The following is a 27,263-nucleotide window of genomic DNA, read 5'->3' as shown; positions in this document are numbered from 1 at the left end:
AGAGAGCCACAAATCTGTTGGGAGGGTGTGTCAATCAAAGAAAGTGACCTTTCATGCCATTTGTTTGGATAGGTCAGAGTTAAAAATTTCACAGATTGTTAATTCGCGCTAGCACCCTACTTGCAAAATTGTGAAAATAAAAACTTCGTGTAATATATGCTGCATACAATAAACTGTCCACACTGACACTTGTTGAAAATACTCACAAAAGGGCAGATAGCCATACATTCTGAGAAACAAAACCTAGAAGAACTTCATGTTAGGACTAATACAAATGATCTGCATAAAGTAACACAGAGCAATTTTGAAGAGGGGCAAGAAACATGCGAGCAAATATGCATGGAATGACAGATTGGTCCTTCGAGGGAGAATCTTGGCATATACTATTTAAACAAAACAAAAAAGCTCGGACACAAGACATTCCAGATATTTGAACACAAGCTGCAGTTTTCAGGCACATAAACAAATACAAACACAGGAAACTGGATGCTAATGTCAGTAATGAGAAGCGTTTCTCACTTACATCAAGCAAATCTGGTCGGTCTGCTTTCATCATTGATAGGTACTACGGAGGTCCTGTGCAGTTACAATATCATTACACAGCACAATCCAGAATAACAGCAAAAACCATGCTGTATTTGATATATAAAGAATAGGGCTTCTTCTCTTTTCACATCAGAAGTACAGTCAATCTTGTTTAAGTCGAATCTATTTGGATTGAAGAAATAGGTTCCACTTAGAGAAAATTCAACTTATAAGGGGTTAAAATCAACAGAATATGCAGCGAAGAGGACTTGGAAAGACCTTCAACTTAGGCGATTATTTGACTTATGCGAGGTCGACATAAGCAAGGTTGACTGTACTTTGATATTTCTGCTGACTCTTTATCCATTCGATGGGCTCTTGACAAAGATTAAATTACTTTGTACAACAACAACAACAGGGATATAGTATCATTTTGTTACCTGTGCACTGTCTTAAATCCAAGACTAACAATAATTTCACTTCCAGGAGAAGCACACATATAAATCTATAGTGAGTGGCAAGCTTCAAATACAATGCAAGAAATATCTTCAGCATGTTTGCATCTAAACACCTTGTTCTTTCCTCTCTTTCAGGGAACATCAAAGCCACCTTTTAAAACCAATACATTATCAGTGAGAATGCACAGCTAGCAAGTCATCTTTTTCCTTACCTATATAGTTGGAAACCAAATTTCCGTACACTGCTGAATACATGTACCTTGGCTTCCTTCAAATTATAGGCAGAAAATGAGGACTGCCTCTAATTATGTTTCAGATCCATTGCTTATTGCATGCAATGCTTCACAGTTACATGTGTATTTTCTTTTTCTTTTCAATTTGTTTTTTTTTCTTAGTCTCCATAAAATTCTCATTAATTCTCATTGCACCTACACTAACATTTCATGAAGAACTTGAGTTAACTTGCACAAGACTGGGCAGTCAATAAATCTTACAAGGGCAGTATCAACTTTATGTAGTTTACCTTGATTGGGGGAATGACAATTCAAGTTGCTTGGCTACAGTCCCTTTTAGGTCCAGTTAGTTTTGTTGAAACAATAATTTCCAGCATTCAATATTATTTCCTGTCACCTGTTACACCCCTCTCTGACAACAACAACAACAACAAATATACACTGTATAATTTTAAAAATGCATGAATAATCTGTAAAAAAAAAGGAATTGGAGAACCTTCTTATTGTGAAAATGATAGACAGAATCAGAATCATGGACAGGTCATGTCAGCCAAGTAGAAAGCATGGGAGAAGAAAATGCATGTTTTAAGAAAGGGGCTGAATGACCATGCTCCCCATGGTCGATACATTTTGCATAAACATACAGTAGTGTCAGCACTACCACAAGCAGATATTGGCCTCACAGTACAAGCGATGATTTACATTGACCTTTAGCATGTAAGATTATAGCAAAAATAATAATAACAATAATAATAATAATAATAATAAATAATAATAATAATAATAATAATAATAATAATAATAATAATTATACAATATTCTATGAGTCTCCTCATGCAGTGAAGTGTGTTAATAATTTACTTGTGGTCCTCGGCATCTGTAGCCATATCACAGACATCGTTACATTTCTTTCTTTCTTGTTTTTTTCATTACATGATATTTCCTGCAATGTTTACCAGCTGAGATCGTGCAGCACAATTACATATGCATGACAAATCAGAGTATGAAGAATGGTGACTATGACATCATTAGAAATCTATCATTACAAGGGTTCGACACTTAATCATGTTTACACTTGCCTACACTAATTACATTGTTAATTAATACTGATTATAAGAGACTCAAACATATAAGTGCTTTAGGATAATTTTCTAAGCAGTGTTTTTACAGATTCTGGAATCAAACAAAGATTTAGAAACATACAAATTACTGATTAAAATTTGAAAGACAACAAAATATATGAATGACATGATTATTCTTTCAAATGTGTTAGGCTAACCTCATATCAACCTCAGGTAACTAGAGCTCTATTTTCCAATCATTCTTCACAATTTTACAAATGCTTTGTGAATTAGCATAAAGTCTACAGCTCAATTCAGTGCCATGATTCCCCCAAAATGAGCTGTAAAAATATGAGTGATGATCTATATACATATACATATCATACATTGTATATCACTGTAAAACTTTCTATACTATAGCTGAATGAATATTGATAGTATATGAAGGAAAAACTGTAATATTCATTAATATAATAAATAAATTATTTCAGCTTATTTATCACATCACTTGGGAGAAATAAAAACTCTACCATATGAAAAATCTACCGAATCTACCCGAATGAACCTTTCCTACGATCCTGAATTTTTCATGGTTGGGCTACCTGATTGAAAGAGAAATACATAAGAAGCTTTAAACACAAGTGACTGTTGCCACGAATCACAGCCATGCACATTCGGGTACCTCTACGTAGCTAAATACTGTCCAGGTAACCATGCACATTTCAAATCAGCCCTTGAGCACAAAGGTTCATACATGCTATATCACAAGTTAAAACACAGAAGCTAAGTATTGAAGGGAAATGAGCTAAGTATCAATGGAAACAACCTACCCTACATCAATTTTCATCAAGATGTGCTATCAGACTGCTTTGGGTATGCTAAAAGGTTACTGGTGCGCATGAGATAAATAGCATCAGATACCCTAAGCAATGCTGAAAATCACATTCAAATTTCTAAATGGGAGGGGGAACCATTCAATTGAAATGCATGTGAGTATAATGTGACACTCTGATCTTTTCCACACATTAATATCAAAACAATAATATGCATAGAAGGGCCTTCAAGAAAAATCACAAAAACTGAAGCCTTGTCATTAATTACACTCTTACAAATCCATAGACACTCATACTTCTGGCTCCTTTTATCAATTTTTTCATCTCCATGCTAAATATTGAAATTTACTTTCTTCAATGTAACTGTCAGTTGCTTCTCATACAAAACCGAAGTTCATTGCGAGGTAGATTAAATAGGATTCATTCAGAAAACTTTTTAAAAAAAAAGTTACTCATAATCTGAAAGAGAGTTTGCTTTTGTTGTTTTGGGGATATACTGTAAAAGTGGATATTTTCGTGCGACTAATTTTTCGCGCTTGGCCGGGCAAGAAGAGTTTCACGCGTTTTTAATTCCGCGGAATCAAGACATCACGCACAGGAACATAGGCCAAGCAAAAATATTCACGTGCTTTTATTTCGCGCTAGTTTCTGGTTGCGCGAAATGAGCGAAAATTTCAACACCGCAAAAATTTCCACTTTTACAGTAGTTAAAATATCTCAAACCCTAATCTCTAGGCTTAACCACATTGTGGAACCTAATAAACGAAAAAAAAAAGAACAGAAAAGACAGGATCAAACACAAATACACTTAATAATACATACTTAGGATGATGACTGGAATCTCAAAGAATGTACAAGCCCAATGATGTGACTACAGATTATAAAACATATGTGATTGGTATGACATTCATTTTGAGAGGCAAGGACTATCTATGCAACATTTCACATCCCATGCATAGTGCTATGCAGGCTCTCTTCGGAGTTTGCTATGGCTTTCGAACAGGTTTGCCCGACTTGGCACTACACAAAGCTATGCAATTATCAACAATAGAACTATTGGACTGCTGAGTTTAATGTGTCAAGTAAATAATCCTTCAATCTTAATGCAGAATGGAGTTTGCTGTTTGGAAATATGACAGTGTTTACAAGATGTTCATCAGTATCTGTCACTTCATGAAATAATTACAGCTGTATCATGCAAGTCATAAAATGTTATCATGAAACAGGTGACTTATAAATTACAACTCTTTCAGCTAAACTCTGAGGTCCGCACAGTGAATTCTACAATAATTGAAAGATTTCATGTTTCTCTCCCCTGCAATGGATGTGATATCCATTACACGATTCCAGACAATTTGGAATATATTTCCTTCTATTCAAATGCTTATTAAACATAAAATTGATCAGCATACAACCATGTAATCAAAGTATGTCATGTCATAGAGCTATTATTTTGTGATTTCTTTCACATTAGCAAATCTAACTACCCATATCACAATTTATGCGTGACGCTGATATTTTTGTTTTGTTATGTTTCACATGGGCATACCCATATTCTGGTGCAGAATCATGGTGGCATTATCTGGTGGGGCAATACCCTCACTCTGCTCTATCTTGAATCTCTCTACATGAAAATTTGGCCTGGGGTAAATTCCCCGCCCATGGCTGTCAATATAGGCTTCATGATTGGCTAGGGGCCGTCGTGCCCCATACATTTCCAGGTTCCCCACCCTGTCGTGATCCGGATAGCTCTGATGTGGTGGTGGCGGTGGTGGTGGTGCATGATCTCGCCCAGCATAAGTCTGTGGGTTGCTGGGTTGCTCATGCTCCGGATATCTCTGAGGCGCATGGACAGGCTCGCGGGGTGCAAAGTTTTCTGGTATTGCAGTCCTGTCATGGTCACCATAACTTGGCTGGCGTGGATATTCTCGATGCACAAAGTTATCCGGGGCAGTGCCAGGTTCCTGGTCCCCGTACCTTTGGGGAGGTGGGTGCTCACGATTTACAAACTCCTGGGGATTATGAGAGTCTGTCTGGTCTCGGTAATGCTGCTGGGGGACTGAGTGTGGAGAGGGTTCCTCAAAGGCGTGCCGTGTGGTTGTTGGCTGAGGTGGTGGAGGATCAACATAAGTTGGTGGATTGGTGGCATGTGGGGGCACTTCCAGGGGTCGAGGCTGCTGGCTTGTCGTCAGAGGGGTACTTGGGAGTTGACCAGCAGTATGCTGGCTGCCGGTGTGCTGGGTGCTAGCTTGTGGGTTGCTAGTATGTTGGTTGCTGGTAAGTTGGCCACTGGCATGCTGACCAGTGGTGTGTTGAGAACCACCATGAGGATTACCAACATGCTGATCCTCATAAGTCTTTTGATTACTGGCATGCTGGCCGGGTTCTTCATAGCTCTGCTGGCTTGCGGCATGCTGGCTCGCGGCATGCTGGCTTGTGGCATGCTGGCTCGCCGCGTGTTGGCCAACTTCAAAGCTTTGTTGAGGTGTAGGTGTTTCACGCTCTGTGTAACTTTCACGCTCATCACTCGCATCTTGACTCACCTCATTATCACCTTCTCCTGGTCCCTCACCACTGTCATCCAGCTCTTCCCTCCCATCCCCATCATCTTGCTGACTGGTATCTCCCGTCTCCTCATTATCATGCTCATCCCTCTCCCCATCTGACTGCATGTCAGCATCTAGGCCATGTTTCTTCTTTACGTGTCTCTTCAGATTGCCCTTGTTGTTGTACTTGCTCCCACATATTTTGCACTTAAAGGGCTTGTTACCGAAGTGGAGATACACATGGCTGTCCAGGTTGACCTTACGACTGAAGCGCTTGCCGCATATGTTGCAGCTGAAGGGCTTTTCATCCTTATGGATCACCATGTGGTTGCTCAGTGTCTGCTTCTGAGTGAAGGACTTGTCACAGACCTGGCACTTGAACTGCCGATTGTTCACATGCAGTTTGGTGTGCCGAAGCATGTTGGCCTTGAGGGCGAATGCTCGTCCACATATTGGACAGTTGAAGGGCTTTAGGCCACTATGGATGAGCTGATGCTGCTTCAAGTGATGCTCCTTGAAGAATTGGTGTCCACACTCAGTGCACACAAAGGGTCTCACATCCCTGTGTCTTGCAATGTGATCGCGTAGTTCAAAAGGGAATGCAAATTGCCTGCCACATTCTTGGCAAGTCAGTTCGGGCTTCAAGGGTGCACCTTTCCTCTTGGGCGACTTCCTATTTTGGGGCCCCCTCTGCTGCATGAAGCGCTGATTACGGGTCCGAGCGGGTTGAAATCGGAGCGTTTCCATGGCGTCAGGTTGTAGGACAGCAGCTTTGCCAGCGTCAGGGTGTACAAGCTCTGGCTGGAACAACTCTGCAGGGAGAAGACCGTCATCCTGTGAGGACTGCATCGCTGCATGGTCTGCACCCCTTGGAGACTGTGAAGGGCCTACAGCTGGATCATACTGTTGTCTACTCTGATCTCCTGCTTGTGACATGTGATCCTGTCTCGGAGGCATCACGTTGCCTCTTGTCTGCATGCCATCTTGCCGAGGTGATGCACGATCACTCCTTGTGGAATTGCGGTCACGCCTCTGATACATCTGCTCGTCACCAGGCTGCTGTTCGTTCCGTGGTGAAAGTCTTTCACTCCGAGGAGACATCTGGTTTTGTCTGGGTGGAGTGCGATCACTCCTTGGTGACATGTGGTTGTGTCCACTTGGCATGTGTTCATTTGGTGCCATCATGTGATCACCTGCTCCCGTCATGTGATCAGGTGACATGGGCAGGTGTTCCCCCGATGGCCGTCTGTTCAGATGTCCCGCAGGCATGTTAGGGTATGGCAAGTTGGGCCCTTGGTTTTTAGCGTCTCGCATGCGGCGTTTTGTTGCTGGCAGGAAAGGTTGTCTATCATACATGTTTGGATGCTTCCCTTGCCTCGCCCCTTGGGGAGGACCCACCATTGGCCCCTGGGGTTGCATCATTGCGTGCATTCCTGGCAGCGGATTATAGTTCTGCATGTTTTCTCTGTCATGGGATGGGCTCCTGCTGACTTTTTTTGGTGGGCCACTGCGTTTCCGGTGCACCTTCTTGTGGTGGAACTGGAGCTCAGATGGAAAGGCAAACTTTCTACCACACAGCTCACAGGTACAGGCCACATTGATGTTGTGGGTCACCATGTGACGCTTGAGATGTACTCGTTGGTTAAAGCCCCGCCCACAGATAGGACACACATGCTTGCGTCTCCCAGTGTGGATTACCTGCACCAAAAGGAGAATAATCGAAACAATCATGTACGCTGAATACAACAGGAGAATTCCTTGAAGGAAAAATGTCAAATTACTTTGAAAAAAGTAAGGAACAAAGAAAATCACCTGTTTCTTTAGAAACTTAATGAAATTATCAAAACGTGTAAAGTGAATGTGCTTCAGTTTCTGAAATTATCTAATAGTCATTAATTCAGAGTAAAGCCATAAATAGTCAAAAATGCAAACAGTCATACAATCACATAGCCCACTTGATTAAAAAAAAAAGAAGAAGCATCTACCCAGATACAGATGTGCAAGATGCCAACTTCACAGGGAACAATAGCACCATCTTTTTGTTTTCTTAACATCAAAATGAATTTGATCTTGGTACAAAACTGTTTACAATACTCCATTTTAGATTACTTTATTGTACAAACCACATTCAAAACTGAAAGACACAGACGAAAGATCATACATTTTGTCATTCTTTATTACTACGTGGTCTGCCATATTCATATCATCTTGATGGGCATATCTCATTACTCACTCTGTGGGTGTTAAGATGAGCAACCTGCTTGAAGCTCTTTCCACAAGCCATGCACATGTGAGGTTTGATGCCACAGTGGTCCAGCAAGTGAGCGATGAGGTTGCTCTTGCTGGTGTAACTCTTGGGGCACTGGTTGCACATCCACTGCCAGTTGCCACGCACCAGGATGGGGTTACTGCTCCTGGTGTCAAAAAGATTGGGCGGGGGTGCATCCTCTTCATCGTCCCCTTCTGTCTCTTCATAGGTGATCACATTGCTCTCCTCGGCTGTTCCATCAGGGATGTGGTTCGCATCTCCAGTGGTTGAACTGGCTCCAATGCTGGCGTTGGGATCAGGCTCCCCCTGGTTGGGGAAGGCAGGCTGGGGTGGGGTGGGTAACTTATCGTCCGGATTAGCCACTGGTGGGGCAAGCTGATCGGCGGGAAGCATGAAGCCGTTCTCTCGAGGGTTCATGCCCTGGTTGTACTCAGCACTCTGGCCCATTGCTGCCTCAACTGCTTTAAAATCCATGACGGCACTGGGTGAATTACCAAGTTGTTGTTACCAATGGCGATGTTGCTGTCTTTGGTAGTGTGCTCGTACACAGGAATTGCCTGTGGTAGCTGTCAGCTTGAAGACAGTTGACTAGTTGTAGTCTGTTGGTTGCATCATCTTGTTTTGGAACCTGTGAAGATAATAGTAGTCCGCTACTTTCAAACATAAGTTGTTGCAAATGATTTTGTTATGTATACACAACAATCAATCTATCAAAGATAGTTGAAAGGGAATGCATTATTGCATCATGTGCAAATAAACAGGACAAGTACATGTGTACACACTGAAAAACATTAATGGTAATAATAGTAATAACAATGACAATCACAAATTAGGCACTGCATTATAATTCCCAAACAAAGCCATAATGCAAAACCCCCAAAATCAACATACATGCATATTAACATATGCATTTCTCACAGATATTTGACAATTGCTGTGAGCAAATTCATAATGCTCTGATTGAATAGACATGTAATCTATCATGTACATGTTGCAGATATTATGCATTTCTCACAGATATTTGACAATTGCTGTGAGCAAATCTATACTGCTCTGATTGAATAGACATGTGATCTATCATGTACACTTTGTACATGTTGCAGATATTTTGACTACACAAGTGCAGAGCAAGTTGAACTGAGTACAATGTTATCACAGTTACACATACACATGTATCACTTTTGGTACAATAAAATGCTCTCTGTTGAAGATATATCCAATGATGAAAGAATGACATACGTCTTTAAAAAAATAGTGTTTAGTTTACCCACATTGCTATGTACACTTTGTAGGCCTACAGTGTACCATGTACACTGTAGGCCCTACATGTACAGCTGTATGTGCACCTGTTGTGTAAATGTAAAGTGTGTGACTACCATGTAGGAGCACTCTGGAAAAGTATATATTTATATCACTGTTTGCAGTATATAGTAAGGCCACACTTGACGATCAAGCACACTTATACATTCAGTGTTACAAAAAAAAAAAAATCCTCATAACCATAAGCTTATATAGACAGGGTTACACATATCAGGTTTAAACACAACTTTTAAGTCACTGTAAATTAGAAAAACACATAAACAAACAGAGGATGAACTCATCTTTACATGAAGGTGGTTCATCTGTGCAATATGCACATTGGGGTCTCATTTCCACCGTCCCTCTTTTGTTTGATTTCTTAGTGTAAACAAAGTCAACAATACAGTGACTCAGAGTGTATGTTGTTTTATTTTTTCCATTTGAGAAGATGGCTGGATAGCCCATATTCAGCTGCAACTATATAACTGGTATTCCACGGGGTCTCGTTGGATGTGAGGTGAGACCACCTCAGGAGGTTATGGACCATATGTATGCTCTTTGAGATGGATGAATGAGTGTTTACATAGGAGGTGCACAGCATACATGCACAAACACACAAAATAATAATGAAATTACAAATTACTGTGAGGACGATTGAACCAGCCTACATCGTATCTCATCTACTGAATGAGAGTAACAAACATTCATATTATGCAGATCTTTCACTTTTATCCTATCTCATCTTCCACGGATCCATTTTCTGCAAGGTGCCTTGCATACATATAGGCCTACTCATTGTCAATGTTTGTTGCATGAACATACATTTTACATCTATTAAAACGTAAACATTAAAGGCTTCAAAAATTTACAGTATGTCAAACAGTTTGTGCTAACTGCATGCATGTCTTCACCAATGCAGATGGCCTGGTTTCTTTACATGCTTGTAGGTTTGGGTTGCCCAACATAAAAAGGGCACACACATCTAATGTATCTTAATAGCAATAAAGGTGTAACGTGCTAAAAACATATGTAGACTACTAGGTCTACTGCATGTATAACCAGCCATGTGAGTAGAATCTTTCTAGTTCTACTGTCTGTCATAATGAAAATTAAAATCATGGTCTCTGCTTCCAAATTGATAACCAAAGCCTTATTTGATGCGTGCTGGGGGTCTGACTTTCAGGATCATACTGAGGGAATACATGGGAGAGTTTTATAATCTAGTCTATCTTGCTAAATACAATGATCTCCTAGACACCTGCCCAAACCATTAAAATCAAATTCAGATGAATCTAGGATTTAAAGAATCTCTCTACGGTCTACTGATGTGTAATGGTTTAATAGTTTTGAATTAACCCAACCAGTTTGACCTTTAACATACCTTGGATAACATACCTTGGAAGTGGGTGTAAAGTTTTTACCAAACTTATTTGCCCCTCGGTGTCGCCGTAACATGACATTAATAGCTTTTTGGTAGGCGCTGTGCCAAAATTGTATTGCATGGACAATACAATATATCTTCGGGGTTGTATTTGTTCTTATTTTGACTCCAGAACCTGACAAGAAGTTCCCACTTAACACCACAAAATGCATGTTTTAACATTAAAATTCTCCTTACGTAATTAATCATATCTAGAAAGCATAGGTGTATATGAAACAATTAAAAGCAGGTAATAATAATGGATTACTAGTAGTATTATTCTTTTATGTAGGCCTATAGTATTAGTATTGATCAGACTAAATGCTGTGTTCATTCAATATTCATCATGGTCATTTCTGCACAAACGCTAGTAAAATCTACTACTAAAGCAGAGTGGATCGTGGATCTACCTTCCATTGCAATCTAATAATAATAGAATAAAGAAAAACCTCTCAAAAAGATATGAGCTGTGGAGTTCAACTTCAAAGGTAGAACCTCTAAATGTTAGACAGATTTTACTGCACTGTACAATTATATCTACATTCATCAAATGTTTCTATTGAACAGTCTACACACATTTTAAATGCTCTTGTCTTATAAAAGTCTTTAATACATGTAATAATGCATAGTACCGGTACAGAACTATTTATATCATAGAATAGAGTCTACCCAGAATTATGTCATCCAGCAGAACCTGATCCTGCTGTGTCTACAGGTAAATTTCACCTTACTTTCACAGCAACAGTTATAGTATTACTGCTTGCTAGAAATACGGTCGACTTGTAATCACCGCATCAGGCACTGTGTCAGCAAGTGAGAGACTTTGTTTATATTTCCGCTTCCATTCCTTTCTCTTCCTCTAGCGACGCTCTATCGTCTGCCGCATGCACGCAGTCTTACAACGGGTGCAGTGCAGTCAAACCCTGCGTGCAATATACACACGGCAAAGCAACGTCACTTGTTCAGGGATCGGATCCATCAGGGGCAATCGAGTGTGTTGAATGGTGGTAAGAAGCTCCTGAAGCCCAACGCTAGCTCTCCTAAAAATGTACAAAATAACCTTACCCTCTACAAATACACAAAGGACATTTTCCTACCTGAATTATCTGTGAGATCAGCAGGCTGGTGGGAGAAATGGATGTGAAATCGTTCTCCATAGGTCACGGAATTCATACTTTCTTCTTACCAGCATTTCTACTTGATCCTGTCAAATCCAAGGCTGGTTTACATTGTCACAATCTACATGCTAGATGGCGCTAGACTTACAGTAATGAAGTGCTCAACAGAAGAAAAGGTGTTCTGCATTAGTATTGTCGCCAACTTGCAAGCAATAATCCTCTGAATGGTTCCATAACATTTGCTCAGTTCTTACATGCGACAATAATATTGCTCTCATGAGTGTTGTAGGCACGCTAAGCCAAACAGAAATTCCACCCACAAGCATAACCCTAACCCTAATCCTCACATCAAACTAAACCTAAAACTCTATTACAACCCTAACCCTAAGTCCTTGGAGAAAATAAAACTTTGGAGCACTTGTCGCAAGAGTATATTAGGGATGTCGTGTCATCTCTCTGAACATAAAAGAAATTGCGTGAAATTCTATTTGAAACACATAATATACGAGAACAACCTTAACCGTAACCCTAACCGTAACCCTAATCCTAAGTCCTTGGAGAAAATAAAACTCCAGAGCGCTTGTCGCAGGAGTATAATATATCGTGTCATCTCTCTGAACATAAAAGAAATCGCATGAAATTTCATTTGAAATACATAATGTACGAGAAACTGTGTTACGTGTGGCTTTGCATGTAGTGAGTTGGGATTATGTTTGACTATTTGTAAAATGATTAGAAAGCTGCTTCTAGGATGCGAATAATTCCAAACGCAGATTATGAAAAGTTAGCCAAAAAATAAAAAAAAAAATTAAAAAAAAAAATCTAGGAGAGGGTGTAGAGGAGATGAATGGAGATAGTATCCCTTCGACACCCCCTTCTCAATTTATCTGGTCATCTCCTTGATTATGAAAACAATTAAAGATGATCAGGGCCGGCGCAACCGGGGGGTGGGGATTGGGTTCTAACCACTTGTTCTCCCCCCCCCCCCCCCCCCCCCCCCCCCCCCCCCCCCCCCCCCCCCCCATTTGTTTTTTAAACCCCGGAAGTAGAAAATGTAGTAAAGCTCTTTTTCTTTTTCTTTTTTTTGGAGATAATTCCGTTGTCAGGGTTTTGTGGTTGACCAAATTGTTGGGGGAAAACCATACGGAGATCGATCACAGGATGATTACTCAAAAATAAAATGATGTTCCGGGGCCGTATTCTGAGAGCTTATTAAGTGTCTGATTAGCACTTAATTACCGAATTGGTATTCTGAGAGCATGATTAAGTAGGGGGTATATTAACTACCATAGCAACAAGCGTTTTGGCGGGAAGGACCTACGCGTTTGCGCGTATCAATGCGCGTGCACCTCTGAGAGGACTTAATCACAGACTTAATTACGAATCGGTATTCTGAGGGTGTAATTAAGTATGAAAGTTAATGAAAAACTTAATGATACCAAAGAGTGTCATTAACTACTCCGATATCACGCATTACATCGTGTTTTCTCTGCCACAGCGATGCTCACCGTCTTCGGTAACCGAGGAGCGGTTGAATCTTGTTATCATGGTATCCGTAGAATTCAGAGAAAAAAAGAAATATAGCCGATCTTCGAGGAATTTTGTCATTTTATTTGAGCAAAGAGGTTGAGACCTTCGCGTGCGTAGGTGAGGGGTTGTAATCAAATACCGGAGTGTGCGCACGGAGCTCTTGGGCTGTAATTACAGGGGCGTGGAGGAGCGCGCATTGAGGGCATATTTGCGCGTGTAATCATCATTTTGGCTTCTAACAACTCGTCTGATTGGATGGAATAACAATTAGATGGGAGGGACCTAAGATAATTACAGGGGACTTAATCATACCTTAATTACGTCCTCAGAATACCGATTTTGCCCATGATTAAGGGCCTATTAACTTCACGACTTAATCACGAAGTTAATTACAGACTTAATTACGACCTCAGAATACCACCCCTGGTTCCGATGAGACGTTAAATTGCGCAAATATCCACTTTCGTGTGGGTGTTCTGTGTTTTACTTCAGACAACTCACTTCCCATATTTTGTGTCTACTTTGAAAGAGAGCCCCCCCCCCCAAAAAAAAAAAATAAATAAATAAAAATAAATAAAAAATACACGTGTAGAAGAAAAATGACAGATACACAAACAATTACAGTTTGAAAACTCACAGGCAATTCAATACGTTTTGTGAAAGGTCCCGGCAGATAGCGCACGCACTTGCGCGTATATTTCATAAACCGCGGAGTGCCATCCTTACGATGCTTTTGTTTTGTTTCATTAATTCCCGGTTTGTGTATTTCCAACATTTCCCGGTTTTTTGTATTTCTTTACAAGCTTACAGTCATGGGCTTGGAGATTGAGACGTACTCAGGAATAACATAATTTAATATTATCATCAGTACTGTTTGCAAGTGTTATTCAGTCGTTTTTGTTTTTTGTTTTTTGTTTTTGGAGGGGGGTCCATGGCGATGAGGTGTTTTTGTGTTTATTTTTCTGTCTCCCCATGCTGATACTTGTTTTGCATGAATCAATATTGCAGCTATATAGTCTAGTTATACAAGCCAACAGTAGAGTCCTACCACGGTTTGATCTGAGAGAGTGTATATAGCTTTTACTTGGGTAACTTGCCGGGGTAACTTGCAGAGTATAGATACACTGTATTGATATGCACCCTATATCACTGCATGTGTCAGGCCTTACGACAATGGACTTGCAGTTAAAGGTCCCCTCGAAAAATCTGCTCACAAATACACTCAGCAAAAAAAGAAAGTAAACACTTTTTCGAGGTCATATTTTTCATAGAAGATTTTTATGAAAATCAATGTATTATATACCATATTAAAGGTAATTTAATTGGCTATCAAGCTCATAGGTTGATTAAAAAGAAAACTTTACGCATGAGTGAGCACATTCTTTTTTGTCCTCCAAGGCACAAAATCAAAAAATGCAAAAATTGACATGTTCTCTTACTTTGCAAATGCACTTTACGATAACAATGACAACAAAAGACCAGTTTAACACAATGAGAGACATGAATGAAATAGGAAAAAATCAGTTTTGTTCTTTTTATCTCTTTATTACCTCTAAGAAAAACAAAGTGGGAAACTAAAGGGGAAAATAGGAATTTTCTGTCAAGTCAAACTTTAAATGACATATAGGGAATAAAAAGCATAAAGATGGTTAAATGAGCAGTATTTCTTTATTTATTTCTTTTAAACTAGTGATTTAAAATCCATGTGACAATTTCAAGAACCAAACATTATTAACAATTTCCTGATTTGAAAAAAAAGCTCAAATTTGTAACATTTTTATTAATTGTTATATACTTCTTCTCTTATTTCATTTGAATTTAGATTTGACATAAGATGCTTTATTTTCCTCCATTGTTTTTAGCCTTTATTGCTCTTTTAGGCTTTAAAGATATCATAGAGATCAAAGGTTTGTTTTTGCAACTTAGTTCATGTTTCTTTTTGTGTGAAATTTGTTGTTTGTTCTTATTGATCTATGGAAGAGCACATACGCATGAATGACAACTTGTTCAGTTTTGCAATTCTTGCTTTTGTGCCCTGGAAGAGAAAAACAATGGTGTTTACTCATGCGTTAAGTTTACCTTTTTGTTGACCTACCAGGTTGATAGCCAATTAAATTACCTTCAATATGGTATATAATACATTAGCTTTCAGCCAAATATTCTATGAGAAAAAGCGTTTACTTTCTTTTTTTGCTGAGTGTACACAAACACAAACTCACACATAATTATGTTCGTATAATTATATGCGCATACAGACGCGTACAGGTATCCCATCATACACACAAGAAAGTTATTGAATTTCGCATTTTCACATCAGGATCGTCTATAATTATGCAATCCATCGATGAATTATAAAACCTTTTCACATCCTCAGCTTTTAGTAAAGAGAGAGAGAAAAAAAGTTTCTTCTAAAACGCTCCATTAACCTCCCAGATGTCCCAACATCACTGTTTTGTTCTGGTAAATTATCCCCAGTTTTAAAACTGTCAAAGTTTTGTCAGCAAATAATGCTTCGTTTCGTATCATATACTGATCCAAATAATTTATATTTCATTAGAATCCATTATAATTATGTTGCTTAATAACTTCCCTAAATTAGTTTTATTTGATGCTGCTGGTGCCAGTACTGAAATGAATATTTTTTGTTTCTTCCTCTTCTTCGCTTATTAAAAAATAATGCAGATTTATATGCCTACCCTTATTTCTCGCCTTTCACTTGTCTATTCTGTGGCATTTTGTTAAGCATTATTGCTGCATTAAAGGTTAATCTCTGGTGGCTTTTTTTTTTTTTTTTTTTTTTTTTTTTTTTTTTTTTTTTTTTTTTACTATTACTTGTACCAATCCAGTAAATGATTGTAAATATAACTTTGTTCTTTATTGACGATGTTACCATGTTATTCCCGATGCTCGTGCAGGGTAAAAATAATGATAATGATAATAATAATAATAATAATAGTAATAGTAATAGTAATAGTAATAGTAATAATAGAATAATAATAATGATAATAATGATAATAATAATAATAATAATAATAATAATAATAATAATAATAATAATAATAATAATAATAATAATAATAATAAACAGCAGAGACAGCAGAGGAGAAGGAAAAGATACCAGGACCTGGCCAGAGAACCTGTGGAATATGAAAAGGAAGGTGATCCCTATATGTTGTTGGAGCACTCGGAACAACGCCAAAGCAGCTGCGACGTTACTTGGACCATGGACCCTGTAGGGTCCATGCTTGGACGATGTGGGTGTGCCCGATCGAGTGCAAACGCTCTAAAAAGCAGCACTGCTGGGGACGGCGCGAATCCTCAGAAACGTACTAGAAGTCTAAAGTTCCAGGATGGAACTTGACATGATCGATATCCATCTCCAAGAGATATCGTGTGACGATAGAGACAACAACAACAGCAACAACAACAACAACAACAACAATAATAATAACAACAATGATAGTAGTAATAACCTGTCAAACTGTCATCACACGCACACACACATCATCATCATCACAGACACACACAGTTATCCGCAATTAGTTTCGAAACAGAAGGTGGAAAACATGATCAGAAGGAGAAAGAAAAATAACCAGACAGACAAGGGAAAGAAAAAGGTAGAAAAGAGGCAAGCACAATAATTATGATTAAGAGCAGCTGTAGATGAAGTCGAAGGGGGGAAAGACAGAAGCAACAGATACTTCCTCTGGAATAACAGATAAGATTTTTTTTTATGTAAAGGAAAAACAGTAGCATGACCTGTGATTCCATGTTTGTTGATTTAGGCTGCGTTTACCAACTTTCCCCTGTTTAAACGGCTTTCAAAAGCCGTTTCCAAAGCCCTTTAGAAACGTCTTCCAAAATAGTTGCGTTTATCAACTCTCTTCGCGAACACGATAACTGGCCTGTCACTTCACAGCTGCATTGCGCAATTCGACCCGAGGAGAAGAGGTCATATAAGGCGTGCATTGTTCGTAACTGCAGTACAATACTACAAAGCCGTTTCAAAACAGCTTTGCGTTTATCAACTTCAAAAGGCTTTTACAAATAGGTTTCTGAAAACCTGTTTAGGAAACCTGTTTGGAAAGCCACAAATTTGCGGCTTTCGAAAAGGCTTTCCGAAAGGGCTTTCAAAACAGCTTTGCGTTTATCAACTCGTAAAAATTCCTTGAAAGCTGTTTGGAAAACCTGTTTCTGCCGAGAAAAGGAATCTTGTCAAATCAAATATAGTGTTTGCTGTTTAGTTTTTGTTGTTGTACAAATATATATATATATATATATATATATATATATATATATATATATATATATATTATATATATATATATATATATATATATATATATATACATATATATATATATATATATATATATATATATATATATATATATATATATATATAACAGTAAGAGAAGAGAAGTCTGATAAGATGGAGATTTTTGGTATAGTTGTATGAGTCCCACACATAATTGCACAAAAAAAAGTGTAAATAATCACTGCACAGCAAAAAAACAAAAAAACAAAAAAACAAACAAGCAAGCAAACATCAAATCCGTTAACAAATAATATAAATGAAAAGCATCATATCATTAGCATTCACAGAAAAGATAAATAAACGATGGATGATTGACACACGAGATAGGCATCAGCACCAACAAGTTTCATTTTCCAAGTAGCATTTAATGATTTCTTTCAAATCACAGACTGCAAGTCAAATCGATTTACATTGTCACAACATGCCAGCCCTATTTTGAATATCATTAAGGTGGCTACTTTCTTGTCAAATATTGACAAAAAGTTGGCTTAAGTAAAGCAATGGTAATGCAAACAAACCCTGCACATCCTGAAATGCTTTGGTGTGGAAATGTAAGTGTGTATCTACCAAAAGTGTCTCGCTAAAGAGAGGCGGTCCTGTCTCCATGCACACGGGCCAGGGATTATGAGCTATACTTTGTTTTTAAGTTTGTCATGTCCCACCAACTGCCCCTCCAACACCAGCCATCCTAAATTATCATCCTATTGCAGATAAAATGGTAAGATGGCGACCGGAACAGTAAAAGACAAAAACACTTGTAACACGTGTATCCACGCAGTATTATGTATTGCCTTTAACATCAATGGTCAAATTTTACCTATTCAAATACTGCAGACCACGTTCAGCTGAACTCATATAGTGGCTTTGGCTTACACTGATGCCGTGAATTGAGCTCAACAACAAAATGTTGTTGATACACAGTAGGAAATTACATTACCCATGGTATTTCATTTACAGTATATTCAGTATATACAAATATCTACTTACATACGTATTTACATATTCATCAATTGCATTGATGTTGCCATTTTCAAATACTCTTAAACACATATACACAAATGCTGCTACAGCTTTTCTTTCTCTTTTCAGTTTTAGTGTTTGTGAAAAATGTATATTAGCCTCTTAATGTAGAACCTCTGAATCTAATAAATAATTATAAATTATAAATAAACTATTGCTATTCTTTTTTATTCTGCTACTACTATTACAACAGTTAAGACAGAACGAAATCAACCTCTATACACTACCTACTGAGTAATTCAACTTTTTGTCTCATCACCCGACAGAGGCAGAGACATAAGTAGAACTATTCTTTTTTTTACCCTGATTTTTAACAGCATTTCAGTGAAAGTGTCTTACACTGTACCATCACCATGTTGAGTTTTTCTGACTGACATACAGCTGTGCAAGAAACGATAGAATACTGTAAAACACGATATTTTCACGGCATGAAATTTTCGCGAATTGGAGCCTACGGCCTTTTTCGCGGCAAGAAATTTTCGCGAGTTGCCTCTAAAATTCAATGCGTATAGTGCAGACAAAAACTTTTACATGCATCTTAATTTTGTGAATCTTGGCTCTCGCGAAATTTGCGAAATTAAAATGCACGCGAACATTCCTCGTTTTACAGTAGATTCAGACACTAGCAGTGGGGATTGAATATTGCTAATTTGCTCTCAAGGTGTGTGGAAGATCTTCTAGCAGAGAGTGCGTTCACACTAGTACACAGGCACACACAAAAGAATGAATACCTAAAACCAACACGATGCACGCACACAAACACACCATGATGTGCAGCTGTTCCACAGGGTTTCTCCAGGTGCACGACACGTAGAGATGTCTTCAAATGTATCTTCAGGTATTCATGATTGACACACCTACAAGCACACCCATCCAACACACATAACACAACAAAATTCCACATGAAAGGCATAATACTGGCAATGCATTTACAAGACGAAACAGATTATGCTTATCTAGTAGAGTGGCATCTATAAACACTCAAGCTGTTTTCTTCACCTTCTCTTTCTTCACATGAGAAGCTGTTTAGTGCCTGGATTGTTGTGTAGTTGGATCGTTCTTGAGGTACATCAACTAAGTAGAAATTTTATTCAGAACGAATTTGACTTGAGATTGCTCCCTCGCATCTCGATCTCTTATGATGACTTTGGGATAGTTCTTTTGTTGTTGCTTTTTTGACATGATCACATTGATACGTACGTGGGACTACCAAGTGGCCACGGGTAAGTTTTAACTCATTATGTCTCCTAATAACCAAAGAATAATGGATTGAATGAGCTCAAAAGGCTGCTAAATACGTTCTGCAAGCATGGGTCACTGTTATGTCCAATATGAAGCTACATAGAGCAAAATCAGAAAAAAAAAAATCATATACATGATCATTGTAGACATCTTTTAGGGGGAAAAAATCAAATGCTTGTGTAATGAGGATTCAATCGTATCAAGAGGGAATAACATTTAGCAAACACTTTAACATAAACACACAAATCATTAATGTTTAAAGTTCATTACATAGGACCTACATATACCCCAATTTCAGGAGGAAGGTTAGCACCTTTCTGTATGCTCAAACTCATATGGTATTGCTCCATATGTAGGCACTTAACAGGAAAAATAATGATGTATGTTATGCTACGGCACAGAATATAAGAGTTTTGTTGCTTATAAAAAAACACAGAACCCCAAGTCTCTTGTTTCACAAGAGAGTAACAGCTTCAATAATTCTGATGAAATCATAATTACAAAAGAAAAATAAACAATAATATATATCTATACGTATGTACACAAAATCTTCTGTACAGACAGTTTGTAGTGCTGCTGCAACTAAACGTTTTTTAATACTGCACGAAATGCTTAATCATTTACTGCATTGTCTTCTCAGCATTTGATGTGCTCTGTATAAATACCTATCTAACAATCTTTGTTCTGTACACGCTACGCTCTGCATCAAAGAGCTGCTCATTTCAGTTCATGTCACATAAGGAGCACATATTTGCTCAAACTCAATCCATACTTTTTTCTTTTTTTTAAACTGCATCTTGCCATCATTCATGGTGCTCTTGTCCGTTATTTCTTAGCACCCACTTGAGTGCACAATTCTCTTGCCTGTAGTCTGTGCTGTCCACATTTTCTCTGCCATTTAGTCCTCTTTCTCTTCTGCAGTGCCTCCACGGATATTAATCTACATTCGTCCACGCCAACGGGAGAGGCTCTGGTACGGCAAAGGCTTGGCCATTCGTGCTTGAATCGATTCCATATTGGCAGTTGCCCCTACACTCTTTGGTCAATGTCTGTGAACGTAGGTCACCACCTTAGCTGCCTCACCGTGATTGCACGTTCCGTGGCATTTGGGTCCAAAGAATGTGAGACAAAGGCGCTCCCATAAGCAGCTCACTGGTTGTTCAGTGAGTAGGTCCCCATCACATGGGGCAAACGAGATTTAGCGTAGGAGAGCCACACACCAGCACCTTGACTATAGGCTAACTATCTTCAGTATCTGCCTAAAAAAAATCCAACAACCGAGGGATGCGAAACACCAACATTATAATTTGTCATCTTCTTCCTCTTCTAGTAACATTCCTTTCTTTGGTGATACTCTTAATTTACCCCAGCCCTTTCCCTTCTCTGCACCGTGCTCGCTCTCCATCTCTTCGCTTTTCTCAAAGTCCGTGTCATCAAATTTGCGGTAGGGGCTACCGTGCGTGAATCTGATGGTGTGGGACGAACTGTTCCCCTTGAAAATGGCATTGGCCATCACCTCCTTGGAGCCCTGGCTCCTCCGACGTTTGATCCAAACAGCCAGGATGATGGCAAGGATGATGAAGACTATGAAGATTGGGACCACAAGGGCTGCCATGCCTACGCGCTTGTTCCGGCCGTGCACCACAGGACCTATAGAAAGCACATTGGGAAAGTGTCAAGTGAGATCTCTGGGTGCATACAACATGAACAGGTAGCTCTCGATTTCAATTTGAAAAAAAAAAAAAATCAATGTGTGAAGTAATAAGAAACCATATGAACAGAAGAATGGATGAATCTGAAGTTTGAATTGCATCACTTTCAAGGAATAACACTAGTTTGATGCGCATTATGGAAAGTGAATGCATGAAATTGTCAGAATTAGCATAGATGAAATAAAGTATCTTTTCTACATGTTTTCCATACTCCTATACAAATCTGAATCTTACATGGTAATTAATTTCACAGCAAGGTAGCAATACTTATAGCCACCTGCCAAGTGGCTGGACAATGAGTTAAAAAAATGCATAATTTTTTTTTTCATATGCTTGAAATATCTACTGGTATTTTCCATGATGGATTAGTGCATTCCAGGCCAGAACCAAGTTCTGAGACATGCAGAGTGGGTGGGTTATCCTTCAAAGTTACAACGAAGCTATATCATTTCCAGGATCCCCAAGGATGATTCCAAGCAGCTGGCTGCTCTGTTTAGATAGGAACATCTTTGACATCAGACAAACTTTGTTTCCAGCTATCTAATTTTTCACTATCTAGTCACAGTGTGCCTAAGAAACTCAGATGATAAGAAATAACTACCAAACGCTGGAAAAAAAAGAGAAGTTGCATCTATCTGACAAGCAAATTACATCTATCTGACAACCACATTTACTAACCTGTAACTGACACGTAAGCGCTGTCATTCACACTGCCCTCGCTGTTGGTCGCCGTGCAGATATACAGTCCTGCGTCAGTGGGGTCAACATTCGTTACCGTCAGCGTGCCGTCGCTCAGCGTGTGCCGCTTGTCTTCTGAAACTGGGTCTTGGTTGTGCGTCCATGTGACGACCGGATTGTTGGTCCCGATCACCTTGCAGGGCAGCTGAAGGGTCTCACCTGTTACCATGGTCTGGTTGCTAGGGGACTCGGTGATTTGGGGTGGACCTGAATGGTGCACATGCAAAACAGAAACAAAGTCCATCATCATCATCTAGACAACAAGGTCTTTTCATCAAATTGGTTATCACAGTCTGACAAATCCATACTTCACATGCCAGATTAATCAAAGATCATTCCAAATTTCTTGGGAAAAGAAAGACTACCACAAAAGACACTGGCAATACTAAAAGCCAGAATTGTAACGGGCTCTCAAGACAAAAAACAAAACAAAACAAAACAAAACAAAAACCGCTGCTGGTCAAAATGTTCGAAATGGCCCTACTGGTCTCCATTGTTCCGGCAACCTTCAGACATTTCTTGTTTTCCCTGTAGAAATTACAGCAATTATCATATAATTTCTAGAGAACAGCAACATCAGCAATTTTCCACATCCCCTGAACTTTGAATGAGCATTGTTATTATAATTATCATTATAATCTTATTCAGTATTTCAAACATTGAACATGTACATGGGTAAACGCAAAACAAATTTGATTCAGCATAGCAAAAATAAGATTAACTATAACATAGAGAAAAATTTGTTCTCATATGACAGGGTCACATAGCAACAACAATTATGTCAATCCACAAAATTTGCTAAAATTGAGTACCCTATAGCTATCTAGGATGGATACACTACAGGAGGAACAGATGAAGGATTATCCTGAGACACTGCCCACCTGAAGTGACATATGGCGGGTACTGAGAGGGATGAGGAGGGAAGGAACTACTCACCAAAGACCAACAACTTGGCAGCTCTGAAGGAGGTTTGAACCTCATTGGTAGCGATGCAGGCATACTCTCCCATATCCTCTTGCTGCACATTGATGATGAGCAAAGTTCCGTCACTACGGGCAACCACTCTGATGAGAAAGAATGAATGAGACGGACTTTGTAATGATTTTGGCTTGCATGATATTCTCATTTCTTTCCTCACTACTCACAAAGAACTAACAGTCAGGTGAAAATGCACTTATCAGTATGACAAAGACAAGGCATAACACAGAAAAAAAAATCAGTTCCTTCTTATGAATTTGTAGAAAATTGCACAATTATAGTCTTGGTGTATAATCAAAAAGTGATAAACTCTGAGCTCTTTGTTGGGTGATAGCTCACATGTTAATAGTATTAAATTCTCACATGTCTCATCTGGTTGTGCTCAGCCTTTCACAATTACTCATTTTTTTTCCACAGTCTTATTTTTGGTCACTAACTTTTCATAAAATATGATGCATGCACAGGACCAGTATTGGCTTGTGTAGTCTTTATCAAGTCTCTATTACCAATTTGTGAGAGAGACAACATTAGCACACTCACCTTCCTGTGTGGTAAGAGATCTGTTCACCATCTTTCTTCCATGTCAAGGCAGGTTGGGGAACGCCCGAGGCTGCACACCCTAACTCGGCACTGGACCCCTCTCGCACATGAAGCTCCTTCGGATACAGTTGGAATGTTGGCGGTTCTACATCAAAAGACACAGGCAAATCATCATCATATTATATGTCTGTGATTCATCTTTTTTTTTTTTCTCTCTCTCTCTCTCATACACACATAGACATGATATACATATATAGATGGAAATACAGATGCAGCATGACTATGCAAGACAATCATGAATGCAATGAATAGATATCTGTGAGCTCAAAATAGCGAAGAATATTGAGAATGAGAACATATGTTTACATACTATAGTAATAAAATTGCTTATCATTATGGTTGTAGTGAGTACAATGGAACAGAAAACCACAGGTATAGTTTGGCGTCATCTTACCATGGACAGTCAGGGAGACGACAGAGAAGTCCTCGCCAAGCTCGTTGACTGCCGAACACTTGTAACTCCCCGCATCGCCGTGAGTGACGCCCGAGATGAGCAGAGTGCCGTTACCGCCGCAGCTCTGGAAGCGGTCTCCCAGCAACGGCCTCCCGCCACGCTGCCAGGTGACCGTAGAAGCGGGCATCCCGGTCACGCTGCACTGCAGCACGGCCGTCTCGCCCAGCACACGCTCCTCTGACTGTACGGCAAGAATATGTGGGGTTCTGTGGAATGTAACAAGAGTGCAGAGATGAAATTCATAGTTCCGCAAGTGCGCGTGTGTCTCACTTTGTTCTACCCTACTCTTCGACAGGCACACTGCTTATCAAATTTAACAACAAATGAAGTGAATGGCATATCTCTTAACATCACACTGCAAAATCTTGCCACAGTCTATATACCGGCATATGGATGGTTTGTCATGAAAAAGCATAGCCTTATGTATAAGAGAACATGAAGTCACTCATTCACATAAATCAAAGCATCATTACCTAAATCACATTTCCACTACAGGTATAACTGAGTGTCCAAAAACTTGACAATGAAGTTCATGACATCTGTATATATGCTTAAAACACTATTCACTGTTGACTAATCATAATGATGACAAATTATCTTGATCAATCAGTCACACCATGGGTCGGCTTTGCAATGTCTATCCTGTTGTGCGAGATGGGGTTCACTCAAATACAGCTCACCAAATACAGGATTGAGTTATTGTGTAGGTTCACAGACCTTGCTGTGATTTATTGTACCGTCTGCTGTGGACCGCCATGTTCGTATCCAGGCATTGTGCGCATGCGCGCAACACATACATGGTATGACATATCCCAATCAGTTGAAGGAAGTGGGCTCTAGTGAACATACCTTCAACCACGAGGAAGGCACTGGAGCTGTTGCTGCCCTGAGTGTTGCTGATCACGCACGTGTAGTTGCCTGTGTCCTCCCTGCGTGTGCGCACCAGCTGCAGGGTGCCGCTCGAGGAATAGATGCGCACGCGGCGGCTGTCCAGATCCTCCTGGGTGAGCGGCTGACCGTCCTTCAGCCAGCTGCTGGCCGTCACTCTTGGCGTGGGTACTCCCTGCGCCTTGCAGCGGAACATGGCAGGCAGTCCAATGCGGAGTGTCCTGTTGCGCGGGACTTCTTGGAAGGAAGGCAGGGTGTTTGCCACAACTGTGAGGAAAAAAAAAGCATTATGAAAGATGAAACATTCTGATTACATAATTGTTACATGCTTTATCTAACATATCTGAAAATGCAAGTACATTGCTGGCAATTGGAAAATCGATAAATTCATTTGATTTCTTGATAAATACCTGATTTCTTGTTCTTTCTTTAAACATAAATTGATATCCATGAACCTAAAACAATATCTAGATTGTTTAGATTTGCCATACTTGCTTGGTATGGATGAGAAAACTTGCACTTTTAATACCAACAAACTCAATGCTGGAATAGGGCAGATGACAGCACAAACTATAGACAACATCAAATATTCTATAGATGTAACTGATTGATTCACTCGAGGTATCCTGTGCTATCTCGAATGAATCTCAACAAACATATACTCAGTCAACATTCTATGTGGAACGTCCAAGTTCTAATCATTGAATCTCAGAGAAGGCACAGAAAACATCACATCAGGAAACAGTGAGACAACTTTGCATCACATTTGCAATCACTGATGTACTGGTCATTGAAAAGAGGAGGCACCACAGAGGTATACACTTATTCGTATGCAGTTAGTTCAGATTGAAGTTACCCACCTGTGCATGCAGTGCCATTGCCAACTTCACCCGGTGGACACTCCAAGCAGACAGACTGGTTTCCGTCCAGCGACACGCAGTCCACTCCACTGCTGCACGGCACCGTGTCACAGTGAGACGGGGTCACCCGTCTACATATGCTGTCCCTCTGCTGATCGTTTTCTCCACTGCATCTGATGGCTGCAGACAAGTTTTTATTTGAAAAGGAGAATGATGAAGAAATGGGCTAACAATTTGAAAAAAAAAAAAATCTTGGAGAACGGGCACTATGACAACCAGTAAGGTAATTAAAACACAAATCTACAGAAATACATCTTAAGTATTATTTGATAGTGTCGAAAAACAGTTTAGTATTATTACATTTCTTATTCCATATGCCTTCACACTTACTTACAGAAAAAAATACTGCAAAAGTAGGGCCTATTTCATGGAAATATTTCAATATGCTTGTTGATGATTTTGCAGAAGAGGGGTATATACATGTATCTGTACATGTGGAAATACAGTGTAGCTCCAAAAATATTTCCATAAACAGAGCCAAAAGTTTGCAAAAAAAAAAAAATTCTCTCTGCATAATATTTCTCCTTATGCTCTTAAAAATAGATTGCTAGTTAGTTCGTTTGTTTGTATTTACAATTATGTGTATATTTACTTGCAGGCAGTGCTGCCCTGTTATGTACAAGACAATAAGATATCCAGTCAGGAAATTCATTCCTGACATCCAGAGTTGGAACAACAACACTTTTGTCCAGATATAGTAACAGAAGAATACTGACAATGCAAATTGGCACCAATGTGTCAACTCTGATGGCAGAAATAGAACCATACATCAAAGCTGATCTTCATTTAAAATGTAGCACATTTAATTGTAGATGGTCTTATGTCTAAGTTTGTGTAACTCAAACTCGAGGGGGGGGGGGGGCAGAGATCCATAGGCTGAGACACTCACCCACATCTTGGCTGTGTCCGCATCCCATGCTAGGCCCCCAGTCACTGTTCCTACACTGGGACAGGCCCAACTCCCAGCCCTTACAGTCCACCCCGGACAGTAAGATGGGTGTGTCGGCGGACACGGCGGTAAACTCGCGGTTGTTGAGGACCCCCACGGCACGTCCCTGGCCCAGCTGGTGGCAAACGACCTAGAAGATCAGAAAAAGTGAT

General features: G+C 39.5%; 2 protein-coding genes across 2 annotated transcripts in view; both read right to left on the bottom strand.

Moving 5' to 3' along the window:
• Positions 1-4,426: 4,426 nt before the first annotated feature.
• On the bottom strand, positions 4,427-11,810 carry LOC139731880 (uncharacterized). Its single transcript, XM_071642756.1, has 3 exons — positions 11,742-11,810; positions 7,890-8,553; positions 4,427-7,354 (listed from the first exon to the last, which is right to left on the bottom strand). Exons 2-3 carry the CDS (start codon positions 8,397-8,399, stop codon positions 4,646-4,648), a joined length of 3,219 nt encoding a protein of 1,072 aa, XP_071498857.1. The 5' UTR covers positions 8,400-8,553; positions 11,742-11,810; the 3' UTR covers positions 4,427-4,645.
• Positions 11,811-21,172: 9,362 nt separating this feature from the next.
• LOC139731829 (scavenger receptor cysteine-rich domain-containing protein DMBT1-like) overlaps positions 21,173-27,263 on the bottom strand; it is a 44,431-nt gene continuing 38,340 nt past the window's right edge. The window contains exons 22-29 of the mRNA XM_071642705.1: positions 27,052-27,241; positions 26,103-26,282; positions 25,200-25,509; positions 24,295-24,560; positions 23,841-23,985; positions 23,259-23,386; positions 22,263-22,529; positions 21,173-21,522 (exon numbers count right to left, since the gene is read on the bottom strand). Of these exons, the coding sequence (XP_071498806.1) occupies positions 21,173-21,522; positions 22,263-22,529; positions 23,259-23,386; positions 23,841-23,985; positions 24,295-24,560; positions 25,200-25,509; positions 26,103-26,282; positions 27,052-27,241 (1,836 nt within the window). The remainder of the gene's footprint in view (positions 21,523-22,262; positions 22,530-23,258; positions 23,387-23,840; positions 23,986-24,294; positions 24,561-25,199; positions 25,510-26,102; positions 26,283-27,051; positions 27,242-27,263) is intronic.

This window comes from Diadema antillarum, unplaced genomic scaffold (genome assembly GCF_040938485.1).
Source record: "Diadema antillarum isolate AM-2024a unplaced genomic scaffold, OU_Dant_1.0 seq00000386_RagTag, whole genome shotgun sequence".
NCBI lineage: Eukaryota > Metazoa > Echinodermata > Echinoidea > Diadematoida > Diadematidae > Diadema > Diadema antillarum.
Note: the sequence above shows the minus strand (reverse complement) of the source record. Positions and strands in the feature narration are given on the sequence as shown.

Bases quoted from the DNA above. Each gene is read 5' to 3' on its own strand.
- LOC139731880 (XM_071642756.1), bottom strand. From the start codon at position 8,399: ATGGATTTTAAAGCAGTTGAGGCAGCAATGGGCCAGAGTGCTGAGTAC. The intron at 7,355-7,889 runs GTGAGTAATGAG...CTTTTGGTGCAG, and splicing joins CTCATCTTAACACCCACAGA to GTAATCCACACTGGGAGACG.